The sequence below is a fragment of the Anabrus simplex genome, chromosome 4, assembly GCF_040414725.1.
Source record: "Anabrus simplex isolate iqAnaSimp1 chromosome 4, ASM4041472v1, whole genome shotgun sequence".
Lineage (NCBI taxonomy): Eukaryota > Metazoa > Arthropoda > Insecta > Orthoptera > Tettigoniidae > Anabrus > Anabrus simplex.
In genome coordinates this window covers 211,707,080-211,733,149 of record NC_090268.1, presented here as the reverse complement: position 1 = coordinate 211,733,149, position 26,070 = coordinate 211,707,080, and the positions used below count along the sequence as shown (strand labels likewise).

Sequence of the window (26,070 nt, the reverse complement as noted above, 5' to 3'; positions counted from 1 at the left end):
GTATGTCAAACTATGAAATATACGTGTAAAAAGCATAAAATTTACGTACAGTTGAGAAATACAGCCAAATATAACGTTTAAGGTTGAGAGATACGACGAAAAGTCATAGGATCAAAGTTGTAGATCACTCCAAATTGAACCAAGAAGCTTCCATCCGTTTTGTGATACGACGTACCGTATTGCCACCAAATACCTCGAAAATAATATCTGCACAGTCATGAATTGCATCCATTTTTTGCGGGGGGGGGGGGGGGGTACAAAGTGAAATATTTAAACATCTTGGAATTTTTCCGTCGGTTGCAGGCTAAATGCTTTAATTTCGCCACATTTCAATTTTGTAGCTCGTATGGCAGATTGTGCCGCCATCTTGCTTTGGGCGGAAGGGGGGTAAAAATTAGAATTTTCCTGAAAGTTTTTAAGCCCACGAAAGTTATCGCTTTGTATAAATATGTACGACTATGTTCCTATGCTGAGCCCAAAATTTGAAGTCCCGCAGTGTATACTCCTCTGGGAATTTCGATTTTTTTTCGATTTTTCTAGGGATACTGAGGTCATCAGGTTCTCTGGTACCAAGTTGTAAATTTCTGAGGTGCCTGGAAGTGCCTCATTAATTCATGTCTATTTAAACTTTATACTCCTGTACTCGCTTTTGCTCGTTGTAATATTCGGCCTCAAATCCCCGATCACTCATCTTGAGAAGTGGGTGTTAAGTGATATCATTCCACTGTTGAAATTCTATATTTTTTCAGCTTTCTGAATAAATGTTCACGTCGAATACACAGCTACATTCTTCAAACTTGGCAGATCTACCGAAGGTGGTCCTATGATATTACATGGGATCTTGCTTGATTATACAAGAGATACATAGATCCAGACTTTTCGACCTAGGGTAATTTGCTTACTTTTTTCACATGCTTTATGTTATTATCCCTCACGTATTGTATGGCTAACTTTTGAAAACTCCCAAGCGTATATACGACGAAACTACGTACAATTTTGGTCTTGTTACGTTTTGTAGTATCTCGATTGAACATACCTTAGAGTGGGCTAGACATTTTTAGAATAATTTATTAAATTCGTCATATGTTCTTTTTGATTAACCATACATACGTCCAAAATAGAATAGTCTAATCGAGTTTGGCAGACGTATGGCCGTGGCGTATGCCAAGATGCTTGCAAACTTTCATGACTCTATCGGTCTTATAAGTGTGCCAAACAGTGAAATTATTTATGAAAAATGTACAAAATTGACGTAAAATCGGAAAATTCAACTCTAAGGTAGAAGCGGTCGTGATGTGACTAAATGTTGTAGGACCTAAGTTCTGGATTTCCTCATGATGGATGCCGAATATGTTGTCCGTTTTGCGATACGACTTACTGTTCAGCCACGAAATACCTCGAAACGGTGATGTGCACCGTCGTTTAAATTGCCTCTATATTTCGATATATATCGGAGTTAAAACGTTATATACTGTAACTTTTTGAAATTTCTCCGTCGGTTGCAGGTCATGAGTTATAATTCAACCAAATTTCAATTTTCTGGCATACGTGGAACTTGAGTCCAATTTTTTGATTTGGGGAGGGGGAATTAATATTTGAATTATTTTTGGAACTCTTTCGTGGGTGTCGTATCGACAAGCGAATCGGGCCACAAGACGGTTTTTACTACTACTACTACTACTACTACTACTACTACTACTACTACTACTACTACTACTACTACTACTACTACTACTACTACTACTACTACTACTACTACTACTACTACTACTACTACTACTACTACTACTACTACTACTACTACTACTACTACTACTACTACTACTACTACTACTACTACTACTACTACTACTACTACTACTACTACTACTACTACTACTACTACTACTACTACTACTACTACTACTACTACTACTACTACTACTACTACTACTACTACTACTACTACTACTACTACTACTACTACTACTACTACTACTACTACTACTACTACTACTACTACTACTACTACTACTACTACTACTACTACTACTACTACTACTACTACTACTACTACTATGTGCTTTACGTCGTACTAACCACTTTTACTGTTCCCGGCGGTCGTTGTAGAGGCCAATATGTTTGATCCTGTGACATTCTCTCGATTGGCTATTTGTAGCATAAACAGAGGTAATCGTTTCGATCTGGGCAAATTTGGTACGTTTCTCACAAGTGGAGGAATCATTCTCCTCGCCTAATGGACAGCGATAGTCTTGCAACTTCTGAGGCATATCGAGGATAAAACGATACACAATTCTGGTTATGTTGCCGTTTTTAGTATCTCCATCGCGTACACGTCAGATTGGTTTGGAATCTTAGATTAGGCTGATATGTTAGTAACATTTTCACATACTCATTTCATTCTTCCATATTTATACGGTAGCTAGAATAATGGTACATGGCTAGCATAGGACCCCCAGACATGCCAGTGAACCTACCGAATGCTATGGTTCGATCAGTCATAATTATAAGCGTGCCTAAAAGTAAAATTATTTACGGAAAATATACAAAATTGACGTAAAATCAGAAAATGCAACACAATATATACGACTGAAATCCATGAGACCAAAGTTGTAGATCTCTTCATGATGAGTGGTGAGTGAGTTGTCCGTCTTGCGATACGACTTACCTTTTAGCCACAATACCTCGAAACAATCTTCTGTACTTTCATGAAAATTGCCTCAACATTTCGATGTTAAATGTTGGAATTTTTTGGAACGTCCCCACCGGTTACAGGCTATGGGCTATAAGTTTGACACATTTCAATTTTTTATTTATTTATTTATTTATTTATTTATTCACAAAGCACAAGATACAGCTACACTGAGCAAATTTCACTTGCACTGCCAACAGACTATTTAACCAACGTAAACTTTCATAATAAAATATAACAAACATAACAAAATATAACAAGATCAGGTACACAGCCTACTAATAACAACTGTCCAAATCGAAAACCATAAGAATGTCCATATTCATAGCCAAGTCGTCGTGGGTCAAGATGGCGGTATAATCCCTTCACATCAACTTATCTTTAAGAGGCTATTTACACACCTCTCGAATACACTTTTATTCGATGCTATATCGAGTTCTTGTCTCCTGTTAATATTGTTAAAGAGTGTCGGGAGGCGGATTAGGAAAGATCGTTGAAGTATTGAGTGCTGAGTGTGGGGAATGTGGAGAAGGTCTTTGGTTCGGGTGGAGCGGGAAGGAACGCGGAGAGAGAAGAGTGAGACAAGATGTTCCGAGCGGTAATGCCCATTTAAGATCCCGTGGAGGAAACTCAGGTCAGCTACCTGTCGCCTGATGTGCAGCGGTGACATATTAATTGCCATTAATACCTGCTGCGTAGACAGATTTCTGAGCTTGGGGTTTCTGTTCCTTACAATTGCAGCAAAGAAGGACACTGCTCTGTCTAACTGCTTAGTATTGGAGGGAGAGGCTGTTGTCCAAATAGGAGAGCAGTAGTTTAAGAGAGGTTGAATGATCGTGAGGAAGAAGTGACGAAGAGCAATGGGGTCAGAAATTTCTGTGAAGCGATAGAGAATGCCTAGTAATTTCATGGCCTTGGTTGTATATGTTTCTATGTGGGTCTTAAATTGTAATTTTGTATCAAATATTACACCTAGGTCACGCTGTTGCGTAACTACGGTGATGGGCTTGTCGAGTAGGTAATATGATGTCGGTAGAGGAGATTTACGTAGTGTTATGGTCATGTGGCTGCATTTTTGTGGATTGGGGATAAGTTTCCAAGTACGGCACCAGTTCGAGAGGGCATTAAGTGAGGACTGTAGCAGAGCTGCATCTCCTGGATTCCTGATCTCCCTAAATATCTTGCAGTCGTCAGCAAAGAGTAGGGTATTGGCTGTTTCGTTGAGTTCGGACGGCAGATCGTCCATAAACAAAGAAAACAGCAAGGGGCCAAGAGTACTGCCTTGTGGGACACCGGACGTGACTGGTAACCATGAGGATGAAGTGCCTGATATTACCACTCTCTGCCAACGGTTATGTAGGAAGCCAGAAAGAAGGGTCAGAAGACTGCCATGTATATTAAATCGTTCGGAGAGTTTATGGAGCAACAGAGTATGGTCTACAGAATCGAAAGCTTTCGAAATGTCTACGTAGCAGATATCCAGCTGCGATTTAGCTGCAATGGCGTGTGATGCAAAGCTATGCAGAGTGGCTAGGTTTGTTAGACAAGAGCCACCTGGTAGAAAACCATGCTGCTTGGTTGAGATATACGGCAACGTGAATGCGAGGAGACGCTGGTGTATAATTTTTTCAAAGATAAAGGATAGTGTGGGGAGAATAGAAATTGGTCGGTAAGATGAAACATTAAATTTGTTGCCTGATTTGAGAAGTGGAACAATATTTGCCTGTTTCCAGGTATTAGGAAAATAGCCCGCGGCAAAACATCTGTTAAATAATTTAGATAGAGGGACGCAAAGAGTACTGGCAGTATTTTTTAGGAAAAGAGGACCTATAGTGTCGGCACCGGTAGCTTTGTTGATACGAAGAGTTTGAAGAAGGTCATGAACTTCACTTGGTGTGGTAGTTATGCTTGATAGGGTTCTGTTTGAGGCTGTACCAATGGGTGGGAGCGGTTGGTTTTGTAAGGGAGGGGAGAAGTTGGAGAAGAAATACCTGTTGAACAGTTCATTGCGATCGGCGCCGTCTGCTGTTGCATCGTTGTGGTTCACGCTGACAGGAATCCGCTCCGTCCTTCTTCGTGTGTTGATGAGACTCCAGTAGCGCTTGGGATTGCTGCGGACGTTTTCAGTGACAGTGTCTACGTGTGTTTTGTAGTCTCTTCTGACCATAAACCTCGCGTGGCGGCGGATTTTAACGAAAGTATTGTGAGTGTGTGGGTTAGGGAAGTCTTTCCACAGGCGCCAAGCTCTCCTTTTATTAAACAGTATCAGTCTGGTCTCATGTGATATCCAGTGTTGATGTTTGCTGGTAGTAGCCCGTTGTGCAGGTACGAAGTCTTTAATTGCAGCTTGCAGCCAGTCGTACAGCAGGTCAAGAGCCGATTCGATGTCAGCTATTTCGAGCAGACTCCAGGGAAGGCATTCCAGGGCACGACACATTGCAGGCCAGTCGGCACGGCGCCAGATGTAGGTAGGGCGGTAGGATGTCCTGCTGTGTGGCTTTGAGGAGGGGTGGGGAAGGAGGAGTGTAGCATCGAGGGACTGGTGGTCGCACAGGAAAAGGTTTCTGCCTGGGGTTATTGTTTTAAGTTCTAATGAGGAGAGTATGAAGTCCAGGGTGTTGGGTCCACGGGTTGGGTACATATTAAACTGTTTCAGTCCGAGGCCATTAATAAAACTGTCTATAAAGTATGTGTCACAGTTGTTAGCTGACAGTCCTGTAGTTGGAGAAGACCACTTTATAGACAGGTTAAAGTCGCCCATTAAAATTACTTCACCATGAGGGAGAGCTGCAATGACTGAGTCCAGGCACTGTTCAAGGTCACAGAATGGGCTGTTTGGTGGTCTGTAGTAACATCCCACAAGTACAGGGCGTCGAGGAAAGAGTAGCTCCACCCACACTAACTCACAGTTCCGTTCGAGATCTGTCCTCCGTTTACACGGTAACGCACTGTTCACTGCTAACATCACTCCACCACCTAGAGTAGCGCGATCACGACGGAATATGCTGTAATTAGCACTGAGTGGTAGTTCACTGTCACTAGCCCACGAGAGCCATGTTTCAGTAAGTCCGATCACGTCAACTTCTCTTAAGTCTGGCAGGGATAGTTCACAATCAGACAGCTTATTGTTTAGGCTTTGCACATTCTGACAATAGATATTTATGTCTGTTTTCATTTCACAAGTGGTGGGACCGGGGTTTAAGTGAACATCTCCAGCCAGTAGTAGGAGGCAAAGCAAGCCCCTAATCGCTGAGCGACCAGGCCTAGGCTTGTTCGGCTCAGAGCTAGTAGGGAGGCGCCTATAAGTCTGGAAAATGGCGCATCCAGTCAGAGAGAACGCCGGAATGTAGTAGTTTCTCTCTGCTAGTAGCCATGCAAAAGGAGAACTCACTTTTTCACTTGCACACACCGATTCCTTAACTCGAATAGACCCGTGCAGAGAACCGTAAAGCGCAACAACTCTGATTATTACCACACAAACAACACAAACTGCAGCAGCACTAAGCTTGCGCGTGTCTACTCTAGCCGCCATCTTAACTCTTCTGGTTTTGTAGCCCAGCCGGGAGTTTGCGTTCGGCATTTTGATTTGGGGTAAAAAATAAAAAATGAAAATTTTCCTTAGGTTACAGCCTAATAGTTATTATTCTGCCGAATTAAGGAGATCTCATTTTAGGAACCGAAAGTGCTATCCGTTTGTCGATAGGAATTACCGTTTAGCACAAAATACATCGAAACGAACGTCGGCACTGTCATTAAATTTGCCTGTATATCTCGATATTTTTAGGGATTAAATATTGTATACCACTAACCTGCTACGCAGGCGTAGCAGGGGGACAGGTGATACTCCCACGTGGCGTGTCCCAGGTGGCGGATAGGGGGGTCCTAACCGGCTTGCCGGCGGACTTGAGGGAAATAAAATACCTCTCGCGGACCAAACACACACTCCCTGTGGGTGGGGGAGGCTGACGAATAATACACCCACGGTATCCCCTGCCTGTCGTGAGAGGCGACTAAAAGGGGCGACCAAGGAATGATTGTATTAGAACCATGAAACTATTTTTGATTAGTACCATCACGCGCGGAACACCATCGGTCGCTTTTACTTGCGAGTAGTACCACTATGTTAGGTACTCCATAGTTTTCTGATTCGTAGCACTCGAGTGGGGTTCAGTGTGGGTTTCCAGTCCCGTGAGTCGTGCGCATGTGTGCAACACCGCAGGTCTGGGCGTTGCCTGTGAGTTGTACCCGTGTGGGGGACACCACGCGCCTGGGTGTTGCATGTGAGTTGTACCACTGTACGAGCGACACCGTAGGTCTGCGTTGCCAGTGATTAGTACCCACTCTGTAGGAACACCGCGGGAATAACGGCGCCCTTGATTAGTACACCTAGGTGAGGAACCTCATCGGTTTGCGTTGGCTATGAGTGGCGCCATTGTGTGAGAAACACCATAGGTCTGCGTTACCTTTACGGCGTACAATACTTGTGAGTAGTACCTTAATGTTTGGAACACCGTGAGTTTACGCTACCGTTGATTAGTGCCGCAGCTTGAGAAATATGGTTCTCCTTTACTACCGATAAGTGCCATTAGCACCATTGTGCTTTATAAGTGGTCCCTTGGTCACTAATACTATTATTTACAATCTTTTTTGAGTCTGATCCACCTTTTTTTGTTTTTTTTTTGTTTTTGTTGTGTTCATGTCCACCTATTCATTCTTTATGACATTTTATATTTTATATTTTTTATTTTTTGGTCAGTGGATGCTTTTCATTTTTGTTGTTATCTCATTTCGTACCATTAGGGGCCGATGACCTCGATGTTAGGCCCCTCTAAACAACAAGCATCATCATCATCATCATCATCTCAAATATTGTATATTTGAACATCTTGAAATTTCTCCGTCGGTTACAGGCCAAAAATCTATAATTTTGTGAAATTTTAATTTTCTAGGGCACCGGATCATTGCACCCGCCATGTTTTTGAGGGGGTCTCAAATTAAAAGATTATACATTTTCGAATTTGTCCGTTTGCCAAATTTCAAGTTTCCAATTCATTTGGAAATGGATAAATATTAATGTCAGTGAGTCAGTCAGCCTTCTGGCTTTATATAATAAAGAAGAGATAGATCCAGGGAATGTGCACGCGAAACAGTGCAAACCTTCATTTCGAAACGGTATGTCGTATCGACAAATGGATTGCGCCATCAGACGAACCTTTTAGTAGCCTACATTGCAGTCCTAAGACATTTTGTCGTATCTCGGTTATTTATGTCGTAGATAGAAGTTAATGATTCGATCTATGTCAAATTTCGTACGCTTTTCACAAATTGAACAGTTATTTTGCCAACTTAGCAGACAGCTACAGTCTTGGTCGACAAGGTAGTTTCAGTGAAGGTCTAAATTACTACTCCCTGTGGGTGGGGGACACAGATGAAGAATACAACCACGGTATCACCTGCCTGTTGTAAGAGGCGACTAAAAGAGACCTCACGGGCTCTCAACTTGGAGCGTAGGTTGGCGACCACGGGGCTCTTAGCTGAATCCTGACATTGCTTCCACTTACTTGTGCCAGGCTCCTCATTTTCATCTACCCTGTCCGACCTCCCTTGGACAACTCTGGTTCTTTTCTGACCCCGACGGTACTAGGGCATTCGAGGCCTAGGGAATGTTCCATTTTCACACCCTTTGTGACCATTGTATTTCTTTGTCTGGTACTTAATTTTTCGAAGTGTCGGGTCCCTTCCTTTTCTCTCTCTCTCCTCTCTCTCTCTCTCTCTCTCTACCCCCTGTGGGTGGGGGACGCAGGCGTAGACTACACTCACGTAACCCCCAGCATGTCGTAAGGGACGGGTAAAAGGGGTTCCCAAGGGTTGATGACATTAGAACCATGATATTAATTGTGATTCGTACCATTACTTAGAGAACACCATGAGTCGACGTTATTGGCGACTTTTACCACCTTGCACGGGTCTACGTTATAGAGCAGCAGTGCTATTCTGTGAGGAACATTATGAGTCTGAGTGTTGCTGTGAAAGAGGTCGTCGTGTGTATTACACTGGTCCGTTCCACTCTGTTCAGTGTGGTCTGCGTTACCTACGAGTAGTACCACGTTATGCCACATTATGTACAACGCCATGGGTCTACGTTGTCTGCGGTTAGTACTATTATGTGAGAAACACCACGGGAATAGTGACGCCCGTGATTATTACCACTATTTGAGGAAAAACCATTGGTCTGCGTTGCCAGAGAGAAGTATTATTGTGTGAGGAACACCATGGGATTGTGCTGCCTGTGGGCGTTACCATATTGTGTGATGCACCGTGGGTCTGCATTGCCTATGATTATTACCACTATGTGAGCGGCCCCATGAGTATACGTGACCCATGATTATATCCACCAAGTGCGGAACACCACGGGATTGCCGGCACCCGTGATAGGTACACCTAGGTGAGGAACACCATTCGTCTGCGTTGCTTATGAGTGGTGCCCTTATGTGCGAAACGCCATAGGTTTGTGCTACCTGCCAGTAGCGCCACTGTGCGGGACATACCATCGGTTTCCATTAACTGTGACTTGTCCCACCATTCGAGAAACACCATGAGTCTACGTTACCTCTGATTAGTACCACTGTAGGAGGAATACCATGGTTCTGTTTTGCTGGATATTAGTACCATTGTGAGGGGCCGGTGACCTGGATTTTGGACCCGTTTAGATCATAAGCATCATCCAGTAATTAAGACATTGCGAATAGGGCCCACTGATTGTTTTTGTTTCACGATCATTTTCTTAACACCTTCGTTTTACATTCTAGTCAATGGATATATTTCCAAGTTTGGACTTTCATTTCGTTACACCTCGTACCATTAGGGGCCGATGACCTAGCTCCTAGGCCGCTTTAAACAACAACAATCATCATCATCATCATCATCATCATCATCATATAAATTACTATATTAACCGGAAATGAAGGTGAGTTAGAAGTGCTCAGTCAGACTGACAGAAAATCGGGTAGACGCACGGAGAGATGGAATTATGTTCTCCATGTGAATCATAATTAATTGCAGGAAACGCAGTATTTGGACCCCCTGTAGGTGGGGGATACGGACGAAAAATACACGCACTGTATCACCTACCTGTCTTAAGAAGCTACTAATAGGGGAGACGAAGGGATGATGAAATTAGAACCATGATAATACTTGTGATTGGTACCATTGCATGCGGAACACCATCGGTCGACGTTACTTGCGACTAGCACCACCTTTCGAGGAAAACCAGGGGCCTACGTTACATAGGAGCAGTACCATTACGTGAGGAACAACTACGGGTATTGACGTTGATTGTGATAATGGTCATCGTGTGTATTCCACCGGTCGGCTCCACTGTTTTCGGAGTGGGTCTGCGTTACCTATGAGTAGTATCACTTTATGAGATACAGCATTAGTCCTACGTTGCCCGTCATTAGTGCCACTAAGTGTGGAACACCACGGGTTTGGCTGGCACCCATGGTTAGTACCACTGTGTTAGTAAAACCATGGGTCTGCTTTGCCTGAAGACAGTAGTACCATTATGTGAGGAACACCATGGATTTGTGTTGGCTCTGGGCGTCGCCATAATGTGTGGTAGGCGTACACCGTGGGTCTATATTGCCTATGATTAGTACCACTTTGTGAGCAATACCATGATATACGTGGTCTTTAATTCCACTAAGCGAGGAAAATCATAGGAATACCGACGCCCGTGATTAGTCCCACTATGTGAGGAGCATCTCGGATCTGCGTTGCTTGTGAGTAGTATCCTTATGTGTGAAACACCATAGGTTTGTGTTACCTGTGACTGGTGGCATTGTATGTATGACCTACCGTGGGTCTACATTACCTTCTATTAGTCCCACCATGCGAGAAATACCATGAGTCTATATTACCTGTGATTAGTACCACTATAGGACAAACACCATGGTGGTGTTTTACCAGTGATTAGTACCATTATGGTGGGCCATTGACCTGCATTTTGACCCCTTCAGATAATTAACAGGCTTATCATCCCAGTAAATAATGCATTATGAATTGGATCCATTGATTGTTTTGTCTAACGATCATTTTTTCATCATCATCCGGTTTAGATTCTTATCAGTGGATACATTTTGAACTTTCAATTACCGACGAGTTGGCCGTGCGGTTAAAGGTGCGAGGATTTGAGCTTGCATCCGGATCCGGGAGATAGTAGATTCGAAACCCACTGTCGGCAGCCCTGAATATGGTTTTCTGTGGTTTCCCATTTTCATACCAGGCAAATGATGGGGCTGTACCTTAATAAAGTCCTAGGCCTTTCCTATCCCATCGTCGCCATAAGACCTATCTGTGTCGGTGCGACGTAAAACCAATTGTAAAAGAAAACAAAACGTTTCGTACACCTCGTACCATTGGGGGCCGATGATCTAGCTGTTAGGCTCCTTTAAACAACAAACATCATCATCATCAACGTTGTAACATAAAAAGAGGAGGAAGAAGATCTAACATTAGAGATTTGATGATTCTGTTGAAATGAAAGTTCATTTTGTTGTCTACAGGTGAAAAGGGCCTAGGTTGATGGTTAAATGAAGGAATTACGTCCTGAAAGTAATTTTTCTGAAGAGTTTGGAATACGAATACTATATAAGTTAAGACGAACATTCTTTAAACACGAACACAAACTGTCGCAATTCCATTTTGCAATACGCTTGGACAACACTTACTGATCATGTAATAAACCTTAATTTCCTTGTCTTGTTAGAAGACCAAGTAAGCTACCTGCGGGGTTAATATGACGACCTGAAATCATCCTGGTTCTGCACGGCGGCCCAAAAGTGTACACGGACCCTTCCATTTATCAAAGGCACTTCCTGTCCCTTGTTGGCCGGTATATACATTCTGCAATTGTTTACTCGGATGGTTCGAGGGAAGAAGCGAAAGTAGGCCGTCACTATCTTATATATTTCAACTTCTGCGTTTTGCAGTTTAAACTTTAGTAATATAAACCCTTGCCATAGGTAGGTGGTGAACACGTAGAAGCAACAGGTTGCAACAATGCATTCCTCTGAATTAGAAATGAGTTTAACTTAACTTTAGCACAATTCAGCTTCCTCTGTACTCTTCGGTTACATGTAAGATTATAATTGAGATCCAATAATACAGCCTTTTGGATAGCCCCTCTTAATAATTGCAGGCAAAAATGATACTTCACCAAATGCAATTATCTGAGTTGTGTTTTCAGAAATTTAGTCAGTAGTTCAATTACTCTTTTGTCTAGTGGTTGGGTGGGGCTCCAATGTCCATGCAACCTAGATCTGGCTAATATGACGACGAATGATCTATTATTCATGGTAAGTTAGAATATACCTGCCCCAGTACATTTTAGGCTCTTCATTTTTGAAGCACGTTCGAATAATAATAATAATAATAATAATAATAATAATAATAATAATAATAATAATAATAATAATAATAATAATAATTGTACCAGGAGGTACACCTCAACTCCGCTCATTCAAAATAACCGCCCTTATGAACTCATCTATCGATCAAAAGGCGAAACTGTTACTATATGAAGTTGAAACTTTAATCAGATGATGTCACCACTGAAAAATTAAGTAATTTTGTTATCGTGAAGTCTCCTAAACTGACTGAATTTCTCCTTGTTTTGTTTGCTATACATCAAGAAGTTTGAACATCTTTCCACAGATAACACTACCAAAAACTCTGATCATGCACTCTGGTGCAAGGTGAAAGAACTTACAACTTAAAGAAGTTTTGTATTTCTAGGTTGTCCATAACTGAACCTATGTTCATTTATTTTTGGGTTGGCAGCACTTCTTTTTCTTTCCGCCAGTTTTGAATCTGGCCAATGAAAAATTTCTGTAATTAATTTTCAACCTATCACAGGTTTCTCGTTCGTTTTTGAGTGTAACTTTTGAACTTAACCAATAAAATTGAGAGGGTGTGTACGGATTAGTCCAGAATCCTTTCGAAGCTTCCCTGAGGGTTTATAAACTGCGTCTTTTCATGTTTCCTTGCCGCCTTTTTCTTCGGTCAGCAGAACATCTATAAGGTAATGGCCACGTAAAATCTTATCTTTCTTGCTACCTCCGCAGCTTTATTCGAGGGGAAGGCCCGAGTCTGTAACCATGTAACCTACTTTTCTAAAATGTAAATTTTCTTTCGGCTAATGTAAATCTTCATAAAGCGGGGATAGAGAGTGAGTTACCCTCTCGAGCTCCCCTTCATCTTGGTTTGAGGTGACTACGTTTTCGTAACTGTGTTCTCCTGTAATATGTTAAAGTAATTTCCATGCGAGCCACCTCAGTAGTTGGGGAATAGCCCCTGTTTCATCGGCCGAGAGCCCTATAGGGTTTAATATTTCATTATCTGGAGCGCAGTGTTCGCCTCCATTCAGTTTGTGTTCGGGCCGTTTATTTATCCTGTTCTTTTATTGCAAAGGCCCTGTAGGTTGGGTACGAGATACCTCTGTCCAATTCTATTTCGATTTGTAAATAGTGCCTTGAGAGGCCAGAGATTGTCAGATTTTCATGAAATGTTGCCTTGAGTAGGCTGGGAAAACGGAGAGCCTGTTAGCTCTTTTTCAAAGTTTTGTAACAGTAAAGTGTGCCTTTGGGAGGCTAGATATTGTGATTTAGGGAGCAAGTGCTCCTGAATTAGGGGATTTCTGCCCTTAACTAAATAATACCACTTCCAATTGTAAATTTGTAACCTAGGGGCTTGTAGCCCAGAATTATCAAAATCTGAATCTTGAATTTTCCAATTTATGAAATTGACATTGTACCTCATGTTTCATTGTTATGAAAAATGGTTAAATTTGAAGTTTTAAAAATATAAACTTCAGTTCAAGTTTTAAATTATTTTTGACATTGTAGATAGACCCATTCACCCTGGCACCTTCTTTAATCTCTTTGTGTTCCACGGGTATACCCGTAACAACAACAACAATAATAATAATAATAATAATAATAATAATAATAATAATAATAATAATTGTACTTATAACCGGGAGGTACACCTCAACGTCGCGCATTCAAAACTAGCGCCTAAATGAACTCCTCTATTGGTAAAACAGTGGCACTGGAACTACACCAACTTAGAACTTTATTCAGAAGATGTCACCGCAGAAATAGGGTGTAATTTTGTTATTGTGCAGTTGCCTAAACTGACTGAATTTCTACTAGTTTTTGGCATTCATCAAGAAGACTTTCTCCACAGATGACACCACAAAAAAACTATGATCATGCACCCTGGTGCGAGGTGTAAGGACTTATAATTTAAAGAAGTTTTGTATATCTAGGCTTTTGTAACTGAATGATGTTCATTTATTTTTGGGTTGGCAATATAGACTTTTTCTTTCCGCCAGTTTTGAATCTAGCCAATCGCTAATTTTTGTAATTAATTTTCTACCTATCACAGGCTTCTTGTTCGATACTGAAGTGTAACTTTGAATCCCACCAATAAAATTGAGAGGGTGTGGCTGGTTTATTCCTGAATGATCTCGAACCTTCCCTGAGTGTTTATAAACTGCGGCTTTTCACGTTTCTTGGCCCTCGTCTTATTGAGTGCGTGTGTCAAAGCAGGAGGCGGGCGGCCTCTCTTTTCGGTCAGCAGAACATCTACAAGGTAATGCCCACATAACTTATTTCTTTCTTGCTATCTCCGCAGTTTAACCCGAGGGAATGGTCCGACTCTTTAGTACCGGTATGTAACAATTTTTCTAAAAATGTAACTTTCTGCCGGCTAATGTAAAAATTTCATAAATCTTTAACTGTAAATCGGTTATAGAGATGATGTACCCTCTCGAGCTCCCTTTCATCTTGTTTTGAGGTGACTACTTTTCATAACTGTTCTTCTTTCCGTAATGTGGTAATGTAATTTCCATACGAGTCACCTCAGTAGTTTGGGAATAACCCCTGTTTCATCGGCCTAGAGCTCTTTAGGTTTTTAGTGTTTATTATCTGGAGTGCAGGGTACGCCTCCATTCATTCTGTGTTTGGGCCAGTTATTTAACCTGTTCCTTTTCTATGAGGCCCCCGTAGGCTGGGTATTAAATACTCCTGCATAAATCAGTTTTCATATCGCAAGTTGTGCCTTGAGAGGCCAGTGTTTGTAAGTTGATGTTGCCTTGAGTAGACAGTAAGAAACTGAGAGCCTGTTAGCTCTTTTCAAAGTTTTGTAATTGTAAAGTGTGCCTCTGGGAGGCTAGATATTGTGATTTAGGGAGAAAGTGCTCTCGAATTAGGGGATTTCAGGCCCTCATTAAATAATACCTCTTCCTTTCGTAAAATTGTAACATTAGGGGCTTAAATCCCAAAGTGTTAAGGTTCTGAATCTTGGATTTTCCCCAATCTTGTTTTTACGATTGCTACTTGTACCTGTAATGTTGTTATAAAAATTTGTTAAGTTTGAAGTTCTGAAAATATAACCTTCAGTGTAAGTTTTTAATTAATTTTGATATTGTAGTTAGACCCATTCACCCCAGCACCTTCTTTCACATCTGCATTCCACGGATACCCCGGAATAATAATAATAATAATAATAATAATAATAATAATAATAATAATAATAATAATAATAATAATAATAATAATAATATTGCAATGTCGTAATTCTGATCATAACTCATTGGTAGCAGGAGAAAATATTTCACCTCTGGATGAGGATAGCACACTAGGAAAGATGAAAACAATACGGTTTCAGATAAAAAAATTTAATGAACGTTTGAAGGTATAAAAAGTTCCATGTCGTTTATTCGTATCCATTCCATGTTCAGCGGGTCCAGCCAAGGAAATCCTTGACGAGGTTGATGATTTCATCGACAGTGATGCCGTATTCTTCCAGTTTCCTCTCCAGCACCTGCTCCTCAGGGACAGACCGGAAGGTGTCAACAATTTGCTGTAAAGAAGAACGATTAATATTAATATTAATGTTTGTTGCGACATCCTCGTGGTGTAAGGTTAGTATTTCGAATGCTGGCTAGTGAACTGTTTTTAATTCTGTATCGACAAGTGGGACGGACATCACTTATGATTGTGATATGAAGTAGTTGAGATGTTTTTATAGATTTCTTTATGGTTTGACAGGCAAGAAACCCCTATGAGAAAAGAGATAATTCCGGTAATCAGGGTCAAGCATGGAGATGTTACTATAAGTTTATTTATATTGATATGAGTCCTAATCCATCAAAGGTGGGCTTTTTAAGGTCGTCAGTATTCGATCGGTTCTACTCACTGTACTTTGCCGCAATACCCGACTATTTGTTACCATCGACGGTCTATTGAGATGTATTTCACCCTTGGAAGCAATATTCGTTTTGACAGAGAATCCTTCCACGGTTTCGTTCCCTGGGTTAAAATCCATCTATATCGGGCTTAAGAAGTTTAAATCTTCAAAAGCTAGCTCAGAAGATGATAATTGACTAGAAAAGAGGAAGTTCAGATAGTGAACAAAAATAATATTCAACGTCAGATGGCGCCTCAGTGACGAGCTCGTTGAAAGAAGGGCACGGCCGAATGTCGCAGGGGCTACGACCATATTGGGAACTCAGTTTGCTGACCACGAACCTACTACGCTGGCGAAGCAGGGGGAGAGGTGATACTCCCACGTGGCGCGTCCCAGGTGGCGGATAGGGGGGTCCTAACAGGCTTGCTAGCGGACTTGAGGGAAATAAAATACCTCTCGCGGACCAAACACACTACCCTCTGCGGGTGGGGGACGCACATGTAGAATATTCCGGCGGTATCCCCTGCCTGTCGTAAGAGGCGACTACAAGGGGCCCAAGGGGCTCTCAACTTGGGAGTGTGGATTGGCGATCACGGGGCCCTTGGCTGAGTCTTGGCATTGCTTCCACTTACTTGTGCCAGGCTCCTCACTTTCGTCTATCCTATCCGACCTCCCTTGGTTAACTCTTGTTCTTTTCCGACCCCGACGCTATTAGAGCATTCGAGGCCTAGGGAGTCTTTCATTTTCACGCCCTTCGTAGCCTTTTCCTTTCTTCGTCCGTTACTTAATTTTTCGAAGTGAAGGATCCCTTCTTTCTTCTTTTTTCTCTCTCTTTACCCTCTGTGGGTGGGGGACGCAGATGAATAATACACCCACGGTATCCCTTGCCTGTCGTGAGAGGCGACTAAAAGGGGCGACCAAGGGATGATTGATTTAGAACCATGAAACTACTTTTGATTCGTACCATCATGGGGGGAACACCATGGTTTGCCTGTACTTGCGAGTAGTACCACTAAATTAGGTACGAAATAGGTTTGTGATTAGCAGCAGTAAGGAGGCTGGCCTGGGGGTTTCCAGTACCCGCGCGTCGTACCATGTGAGCAACACCGCGGGTCTGGGCGTTGCCTGTGAGTTGTACCACTATATGAGCGACACCGTGGGTCTGCGTTGCCTGTGATTAGTACCCACTATGTGAGGAAAAGCAAGGGAATACCGGCACCCGTGACTAGTACACCTAGGTGAGGAACCTCATAGGTTTGCGTTGGCTATGAGTGGCGCCCTTGTGTGAGAAACGCCATAGGTCTGCGTTACCTGTACAAAGTACAATACTTGTGAGTAGTACCATCTTGTGTGGAACACCGTGAGACTTCGCTACTTTTGATTAGAACCCCGACATGATAAATGCCATGGTTCTACTTTACTCGCGACATATATCATTCTGAGGGGCCTTAGACCTTTATTTTGGACCCCTTTCGACATCAAGCATCTTCGATTCAGGATTATGCTTTATATGTGGTCCCTTGGTCAGTAATAATATTATTTATGACCTTTTTTGAGTCAGATCCACTGTTTGTTTTTTGTTTTGTTTCTGGGTTCATGTCCATCCATTCATTCTTCATGACATTTTCTTATTTTGGTCAGTGGATGATTTCGAACTTTTTGTTGCCATTTCATTTCTTCCCATTAGGGGCCGATGACCTCGTTGTTAGGCCCCTTTAAACAACAATCATCATCATCATCATCATCAGTTTGCTGAAACTCCGTGTCAGGGCCCGCTGCATTGCTGTGAACGTAATGAGATCATCATCGAAATATCCTGATTTTCACTTATCATTATTTTTCATGGGAATGCTTCTGCCGTGTGTGGCAACCTGTCGTCATGGGAAGTACTCGACAAACCAATTCCAGTGTTTCTTTGTAATATTTTGATCAATTTAACATTTGTTTAATTTCCTCATAATATTAACGGACTTCATTGGCTAAGCTTTAGGCAAGATACCGTCCTTTATCAGCACTTCCCGGCATTAGAAGAGTAAATGGATAGCATATTTGAACATGACTGAACATATACGGGAATCATCATTCAATAGTTTAGATTTTAGATCCCTATGAGTATAATACTAATGTTATTTAGTATTATGAAATATCACAAGCTGTAACATTTTGAATATAAAATTCCTGTATGATTTACATTCCTATATGTTAAAATGTGGATAAAGAGAACATTCAGTGTAGATTTCTATTAACGAATGCGATGCTTTATAGTTACCTTGAACTCAGCGGACTGCAGGTGGGTGATGACCTTGTTGAAGTCGGGGCTGTTCTGCATCTTCTCGTCATAGAGAGCCTTGATCTCTTCCTTGGGGAGGACAGCTCGGATCTCATCAACAATCTCCTTGACGCTCCTGGTGTGGCGAGAGTGCTTGGGCTGAATGGGGGGGATTCCAACCAGACCATTGATGGTGTTCATGAACTCGTATGCTCTGAGGTCATAGCCTTCCAGATCGTCCAGAAGCTGCGACAGAGAAAAACTCATTAGAAATGTTTATACTACCCTCAGAGGGTCGAACCTTTTCCTTTATTAATCATTATCATACATGCTTATTGGTTCTCAACTGAATGAATATGGAAATTAAAATAAAAGTACTAAATACTGAAACACAGCGAGTTCGTCTGAATACTAAAGATATGCTCTTTTCGAGTTCCCACATCGCACAACTGCAGGTCGATGGACAGGTTATACAGAGGCTAAAGAGATTCTGCTATTTTGGGACTATTATGACAGCTAATGGAGGTTAAGGTCGGGATGTAGCCAAACGCATGTATAACACATGTTTTATCCAATTACGAGGGTGAAAAATCTGCTTATTACAGTCGATTTCGGATCTGTAACCGTAATGTTATGTGTTGTATGCCACGAACCTACTACGATGGCGTAGCAGGGGGAGAGGTGATACTCCCACGTGGCGCGTCCCAGGTGGCGGATAGGGGGGTCCTAACCGGCTTGCCGGCGGACTTGAGGGAAATAAAATACCTCTCGCGGACCAAACACACTACCCCCTGCGGGTGGGGGACACACATGCAGAATACACCCGCGGTATCCCCTGCCTGTCGTAAGAGGCGACAAAAAGGGGCGACCTTGGCGCGGACATGGATTGCGGTTTGGTATAATGTGATGGACCTCCTGTGGATGGGAGAGGCTGAATACATCCATAGGTAATCCCTGCCTGTCGTAGAAGGCGACTTAAAGGGTCATGTGGCCATGGTCCCCTCTTTATTGTTTTATTATTTTTCCGAGGGTCAGATGTAGACCATTCAAAATTTGATGTGCGTGCTGCCCGGCGATGGAGCTCCTATGTGTGCGACTACGCTCGAAAGCCCGTGCCAACAACCACCCAGGACGCGGCGGGTGGGAGTATCATGTACCCGGGCAGTGGTATCCGCCTGACAACGCAGGTCCCCGCACAGCCGAATGCCAGAAGGACATATTATTATTAATTATTTTTATTTTTTTCTCTATATTTAGTGCTCTGTAAACGCTATGGGGTACATGCTATTGCGGGTGGCTGGAGGAAGGGAGTCTTAGTGCTCATTGCCTCAGTCATGCCGTATTAGGCATCGTCCAACATCGGACCCCGGGCAGTACCTGCTATGACCAGGTGGGTATTGCCTTGGCTGCTTGGTTCGGCTACAGAGACCCCTGATCGGAGTGGGTGGCATTCGGGGAGGATGCTATCGGGCATGGCTTCCAAACGAAGTCTGCTCTCTCAAGGTGGTCGCCCACCTAAGTCTTTAACTTTTGCTTCCCTGAGAGGTTCAACTCCCTGGGAACATGCGCAGCGTGAAGGAATGGGATCCAGCTTCCCTAGGTTTCTGGTCGCTACCAGAACCGATGGGAACGATTTTAAGCTGGTGAAGTCGGTCCTTTTTAGTCGGCACATCGAAGGCGTCTATGGCGAACTGGAGGAACTTAAGAAAATGCGCAACGGTAGTTTGCTTCTCAAGACTCGTACAGCACTGCAGGCTGATCAGTTGCTTAAGTGCGAGCACTTTGGCGAAATCCCCGTCAAAGTGGAGGAGCATAAGTCCTTGAACCTGGTTCGCGGAGTCATCTTTCACCGCGACCTTATTTTGAACACTGACGACGAGTTGATGGAAGACATGAAGAACCGTGGCGTGACACACGTCCGGCGCATTACGCGCAAGGTCAACGGTGAAGACGTTGCCACTGGTGCCTTCATTGTCTCTTTCAAGTTGTCAGTGTTACCAGAGAAAGTCAAGGTAACCACTTATCGTTGCGATGTGAGGCCGTACATCCCGCCTCCTATGCGATGCTATCAATGCCAGCGATTCGGACATATGGTATCTCGCTGTTCGAATCAGGCTGTATGTGGTACATGTGGACGAGTAGCTCACGGCGCGGAGGAGTGCACAACTCCATACAAGTGCACTAACTGCTCCGGTTTTCATTCTCCTCGGGATCGGAATTGTCCGACATACCTGAGTGAGAAGAAGATCCAGGAGATCAAGACCCTGGATGGTCTTTCCTACCAGGAAGCGCGCCGTAAGTTTCATTCTATGAATACACCTGCCCGTACACTCGACTATAGCTTGATAGCTCAGAGTCTTCCAGGTTCGTCATTTACGACCAAGACACCTGTCCAGACCGCTGCGCCCAAGGCGACTGTTGCTGCTCCCAGCAACGTCGCAAATAGTCAAAGCTCGAAGGGGGGGACCACCCCACCTTCGACCAACCAGAAGTCTGTGCCGGCTGGGAACTCCCAGCCGGCACAGCAAGGGGGGAAGACTAAGTCTCCCCCCCCCCTAGGAGGTCGACGAAAGTCGTGCCCCAGCCGGCGGAGGCGGCTTCGTTGACCAGGACTGGGAAACCATCTCCCAGCCCGTCTAAACCTGAAAAAAAGAAGGGGAAGAAGAGCGCCCGTTCTGAGCGCTCTCGGCCTTCCCCTGCGAAGGAGAAGTCATGCCCCCCATCTGGAGGGTATGAGTCTGCGCCAGGAGGCACTCCTGCTCCCAAACCTGCGCGCTCTCCTCGTAGGGGACCCCCTCGCGCCCGAAATTTGTCGAAGTTCTGGGCGGCACCCCTGCCATCTTTTGATGACGGGATGGATGTCGCGCTGTCCTCTACATCTACGGATGTAGAATTAGATAGTGTTTAGGCTAACGAGCATTTCTCGCTCATAACCTAACACTCCTTTTACAGTCCACACTATGACACAGTTACAGTGGAATTGTAATGGTTATGACAGGCATCTCGCTGAGTTACGTCAGCTTATTAGTGAGTACGCAGCGAGTATAGTCTGTATTCAGGAGACCAATTTCAGACCTGGTCATCATACGGTCTTGAGGAATTTCAAACTATACTCGACAGAACGATACTATGCTCACCGGGCTTCCGGAGGCGTTGGCATTTGTGTACGTTCTGATAGCTACAATGAAGAGGTTCCATTACGAACCCCTCTAGAGGCTGTAGCTGTTCGCGTCTCGCTGCCTGTCATAGCAACAGTGTGTAATGTTTATCTTCCACCCGGCCAGCATCTGAACATCAATGATGTCGCTGATCTTAAAGATCAGCTTCCACCACCCTTCCTCTTATTGGGCGATTTTAACGCCCATCACCCCATATGGGGCTCTGAGACGCCTTGTCCCCGAGGAAGAGAGTTGGAAACACTTATAACAGATCTGGATTTATGTATTTTGAACACAGGGGAACCAACTCACTTTAGTGTACGTTACGGCACATACTCTCGCATAGACGTAAGTCTATGCAGCCGAACGTTGGTTCCACTGTTTCGGTGGAATGCACACGATGATCTCTGTGACAGTGACCATTTTCCCATTATTCTTACTTTGTTGAAACATAAACCCGTCGAGGCTCCCCCTCGATGGATTCTTAAACATGCTGATTGGCCAAAGTACACATCACTAGCTGTCTTTCACGATGATGTCAGGCGGACCGTCGGCGAGGATATAACTTACGTCACCCAAGTTATTCTTGCTGCTGCTGAGGAGTCCATTCCGTTTTTCTCGGGGGCTCCTCGCCGAAAACTCGTTCCTTGGTGGAACGATGAAATAGCAGCAGCCATCAAAGAACGCCATCGCGCTCATAAACGTTACCGTCGACAGCCTACTGTGGCCAACTTGGTAACATTTAAGAAACTCCGCGCTAAGGCGCGAGTTCTTATTCGACAAAGTAAGAAGGCTTCATGGGAGAGATATGTGTCGTCCATGACGTCGCATACTCCATCATCTCAAGTGTGGACGAAACTTCGACGACTTTCGGGTATTCAAGGATCATCTGCTGTACCGGGAATTTCCATTGCAGGCAGTGTCGCCACTGATCCCCTTGCGATTGCTAATCATCTCGCTAGTCATTTCGCGGATGTCTCTGGCTCCGGGAATTACAATCCTGATTTCCTCCCTCTGAAGCGGGAGGCTGAACGTCATCACCTTAGTTTTGCCACCCAAGCTTCAGAGGACTACAACGTGCCCTTTACGGAGTGGGAACTCCGCAGCGCATTAGCGCTTTGCAAGGACACGTCTCCTGGACCGGACAACATCCATAACCAGATGTTGAAACACCTTAGTGATGATAGTTTACTATATCTCCTTCGTGTGTTCAACCGAATCTGGACAGAGGGTGATTTTCCGTCTCAGTGGCGAGAGGGCATAGTCATCCCTGTCCTCAAGCCTGACAAAGATCCTAAGTATGCAGGAAGTTATAGACCGATTTGTCTTACAAATTGCCTGTGTAAGCTCTTTGAGAGGATGGTAAATCGCAGACTCGTGTGGTGTCTGGAGAAACAAGGACTCTTGTCCGAGTACCAATGTGGATTTCGAGCCGCTCGATCCACCAGAGACCACTTGGTACGCCTGGAGAGCTCTATCCAGGATGCGTTTCTCCGCAAACAGCATTTGGTAGCTGTCTTCTTTGACTTGGAGAAGGCCTACGACACCACCTGGCGATATGGCATCCTTTCAGTCCTGCATCAATGGAGATTCCGAGGTAACTTGCCGGTATTTATTGCGAATTTTTTGTCCCTCCGTCTATTCCGTGTCCGAGTAGGGAGGACATATTCGCAATACCACGTTCAAGAAAATGGAGTACCACAGGGATCGGTTCTTAGTGTCACTCTGTTCGCGATTGCCATAAACGGTATTGTCGCGGCTGCTGGTCCAGCCGTCATACCGTCCCTATATGTGGATGATTTTGCTCTGCACTATAGCTCGTGCAGTATGGCAGTCGCAGAGCGACAGTTACAGCAAGCTATTAGGAGGGTGGAGAAGTGGACCTTAGAACATGGCTTTCGGTTTTCTGCCGCAAAGACCTCCGTTGTCCACTTTTGTCGTCAACGTACACTTCACCCTCATCCTGAGCTTTATCTAGGTAATGTCGTTCTTCCAGTTGTTGACACCTACCGATTTCTTGGGCTCCTTTTTGACAGTAAATTATCGTGGGAGCCACACGTGCGGCAGTTAAAAGTGCAATGCACTAGGAAGCTTAATATCCTTAAGTTTCTTAGCAGCACTTCTTGGGGGGCTGACCGCGCGGTGCTCCTGCGATTCTATCGGGCACACATTTTATCCCGGTTAGACTACGGCAGTGCAGCATATGGCTCCGCAAGACCAAGCGTTCTTGCGAAGCTGAACAGTATCCACCACAGCGGGGTTAGGTTGGCGACGGGAGCTTTTCGTACAAGCCCCATCGCTAGCCTGCTCGCTGAGTCTGGTGTGCCGCCTTTACACCTGAGGCGCCAGCAACTTCTACTTACATATGCTGCAAATTTGCGACAGATGCCACTTCATCCCAGCTATCCTTGCGTGTTCAACAATGGCAACCGTTTGCTGTACGCTGCTCGTCCTCGAGCGACGCGGCCGGTTGGGATACGCTTGGATAACATTTCCGAATTGTTTGACGTACCTTCGGTTCCTTGCCTTGTCAGACAACCAAGTGGGGTACCTCCGTGGGTCGTACGACGACCTGAAGTAATCCTGGATCTGCACACTGGTCCAAAGGAAAACACGGACCCTTCGATTTATCGGAGGCTCTTCCTGTCCGTTGTTGGCCGCTATCCAGGTTCAGTCGTCGTCTACACGGATGGTTCATGGTCAGATACGAAGGTGGGCTGTGCGTTCGTTGTTAACAATGATAGGTTCCTTTTTGCTCTTCCGGCAACCTGTAGTGTGTACACAGCAGAGCTCTATGCTATCTATGAGGCTCTGCGGTACGCACTGTACAATGAGCGCCGACACTTTCTTCTGTGTACCGACTCCTTGAGTTCGCTCCAGTCTATAGATACCTGTTTCCCTCGGCACCCTCTGGTGCAGCGGATCCAGGACCTGCTGGCCGGGTGTTGGGATGCTGGCACCAGAATCACATTTCTGTGGCTCCCAAGCCACATGGGCATAGAGGGAAACGAGTTAGTAGATCAGGCTGCCAAGGAGGCAGTTACACTGCCCACGTTGCCTTTCCAGGTTCCAGTAAGTGATATTCGCTCCCAGCTGAGACATCTTGTTATGTCCCATTGGGAGATGGAGTGGCAGGCCATTCCACTTCCCAATAAGCTGAGAGCGATAAAAGGAACAACGAAGGTATGGAGGACTTCCCTTCGGGCTTCGCGGAGGGAAGCCGTGGTATTATGTCGTCTTCGGATCGGCCACGGTATCTTGACTCACTCGCATCTTTTGAAAGGAGAACCCCCTCCGGTGTGTACCTGCGGCGACCACCTTACCGTGGTGCACATCCTTACGGAGTGTGTGGACCTGGTCGATCTGCGCCGTAGTCTTAACCTTCCGAGTACTATCTCCTTTATCTTGCGTGATGACGAGCAGTCAGCAGACCTCGTCATCCGCTTTATGAGGGATAGTGGACTGTTTTCTCGTGTGTAATGCTGTCCTTTGTCCTAGTGTGTTTTGTGTCACTTTCGCTTTTATCCTATTGACTTAATTTTAGTTTATGTTGCGTATTTTAATGTGTTATTTTAACGTCTCTCGTAAATTATGTACTACCAGGCAATGCCTTATTCTTTTGTTTTCCTGTAATTTCTCTTATTTTATTAGAAAATAAGGCATTGCGTATTAGATCCACTGATTGTTTTAATCTCACCCTCATTTTTCTCCATCATTTTTTAAACTCTAGTCAGTGGATATGTTTTTAAAATTTTAACATCATCTCTCATGTCGTTTATCACATTCCATTAGGGGCCGATGACCTTCGATGTTAGGCCCCTTTAAACAACAAGCATCATCATCATCATCATGTGTTGTATGTTTTGTGAAACTTTGAAATTAACTAAAGAACTGACAAGGAAAATCCATGCCTTTCTAAACAAAGGTCTTTGAAGTATATTAGGCATACACTGGCCAGACAATTACAAGTGAGGAACTTTGGGAAAGATCATGCCATTTAAGATAAAATGATTAGAGAACTGCAATCAGTCATATGGCTTTTTGCGGATGATGTTATCATGTATAGAGTAAGAAATAACTCATATGTTTGTCAGGAATAAGGACCTCGAAAATATTCTGAGACATGACAATGGGGATAGAAGTCAGGTTGTGAGCTTCAGTAGTTAATGGTCCTCTCAGTTGATGAGGTGAACGTTCATTTTGGGGATCATTGTAAGTATCTAGGTGTTAATATTAGAAATGATTTTCATTGGGTTAATCACAAAAACGAAACTGTAAATAAGGGCTGCAGATCTCTGCACTTGGTTATGAGGGTATATATGGGTTGCAGTAAGGATGTAAAGGACAGTATATAAGTCTCTGCTAAAACACCAAGTAGAGTATGGTTCCTGCATATGGGACCCACACCAGGATTAATTGATTTGAAAATAGGAAAACAAAGAAAAGCTGCTTGATTTGTTCTGGGTGATTTCCGACAAAAGAGTAGCGTTACGAAGATGTTGCAAATTTGAGCTGGGAAGAATTCGTAGAACGGAGATTAGTTGCCCAACTATGTGACATGAATCGAGCTGTCTGTCGAGAGTTAGCGTGGAATCACATTAATAGACGAATACGTTTGCGTGGTGTTGTTAGAAGTAGGAAAGATCACAATATGCAGCTAAATTTAGGATTTCAAGAGGATAAATTTGTGCAAATAT

General features: G+C 43.9%; 1 protein-coding gene across 1 annotated transcript in view; it reads right to left on the bottom strand.

Moving 5' to 3' along the window:
- LOC136871762 (uncharacterized) overlaps nt 1-26,070 on the bottom strand; it is a 305,830-nt gene that overhangs the window by 277,286 nt on the left and 2,474 nt on the right. Inside the window, exons 4-5 of the mRNA XM_068227378.1 lie at nt 18,216-18,461; nt 15,524-15,619 (exon numbers count right to left, since the gene is read on the bottom strand). Of these exons, the coding sequence (XP_068083479.1) occupies nt 15,524-15,619; nt 18,216-18,461 (342 nt within the window). The remainder of the gene's footprint in view (nt 1-15,523; nt 15,620-18,215; nt 18,462-26,070) is intronic.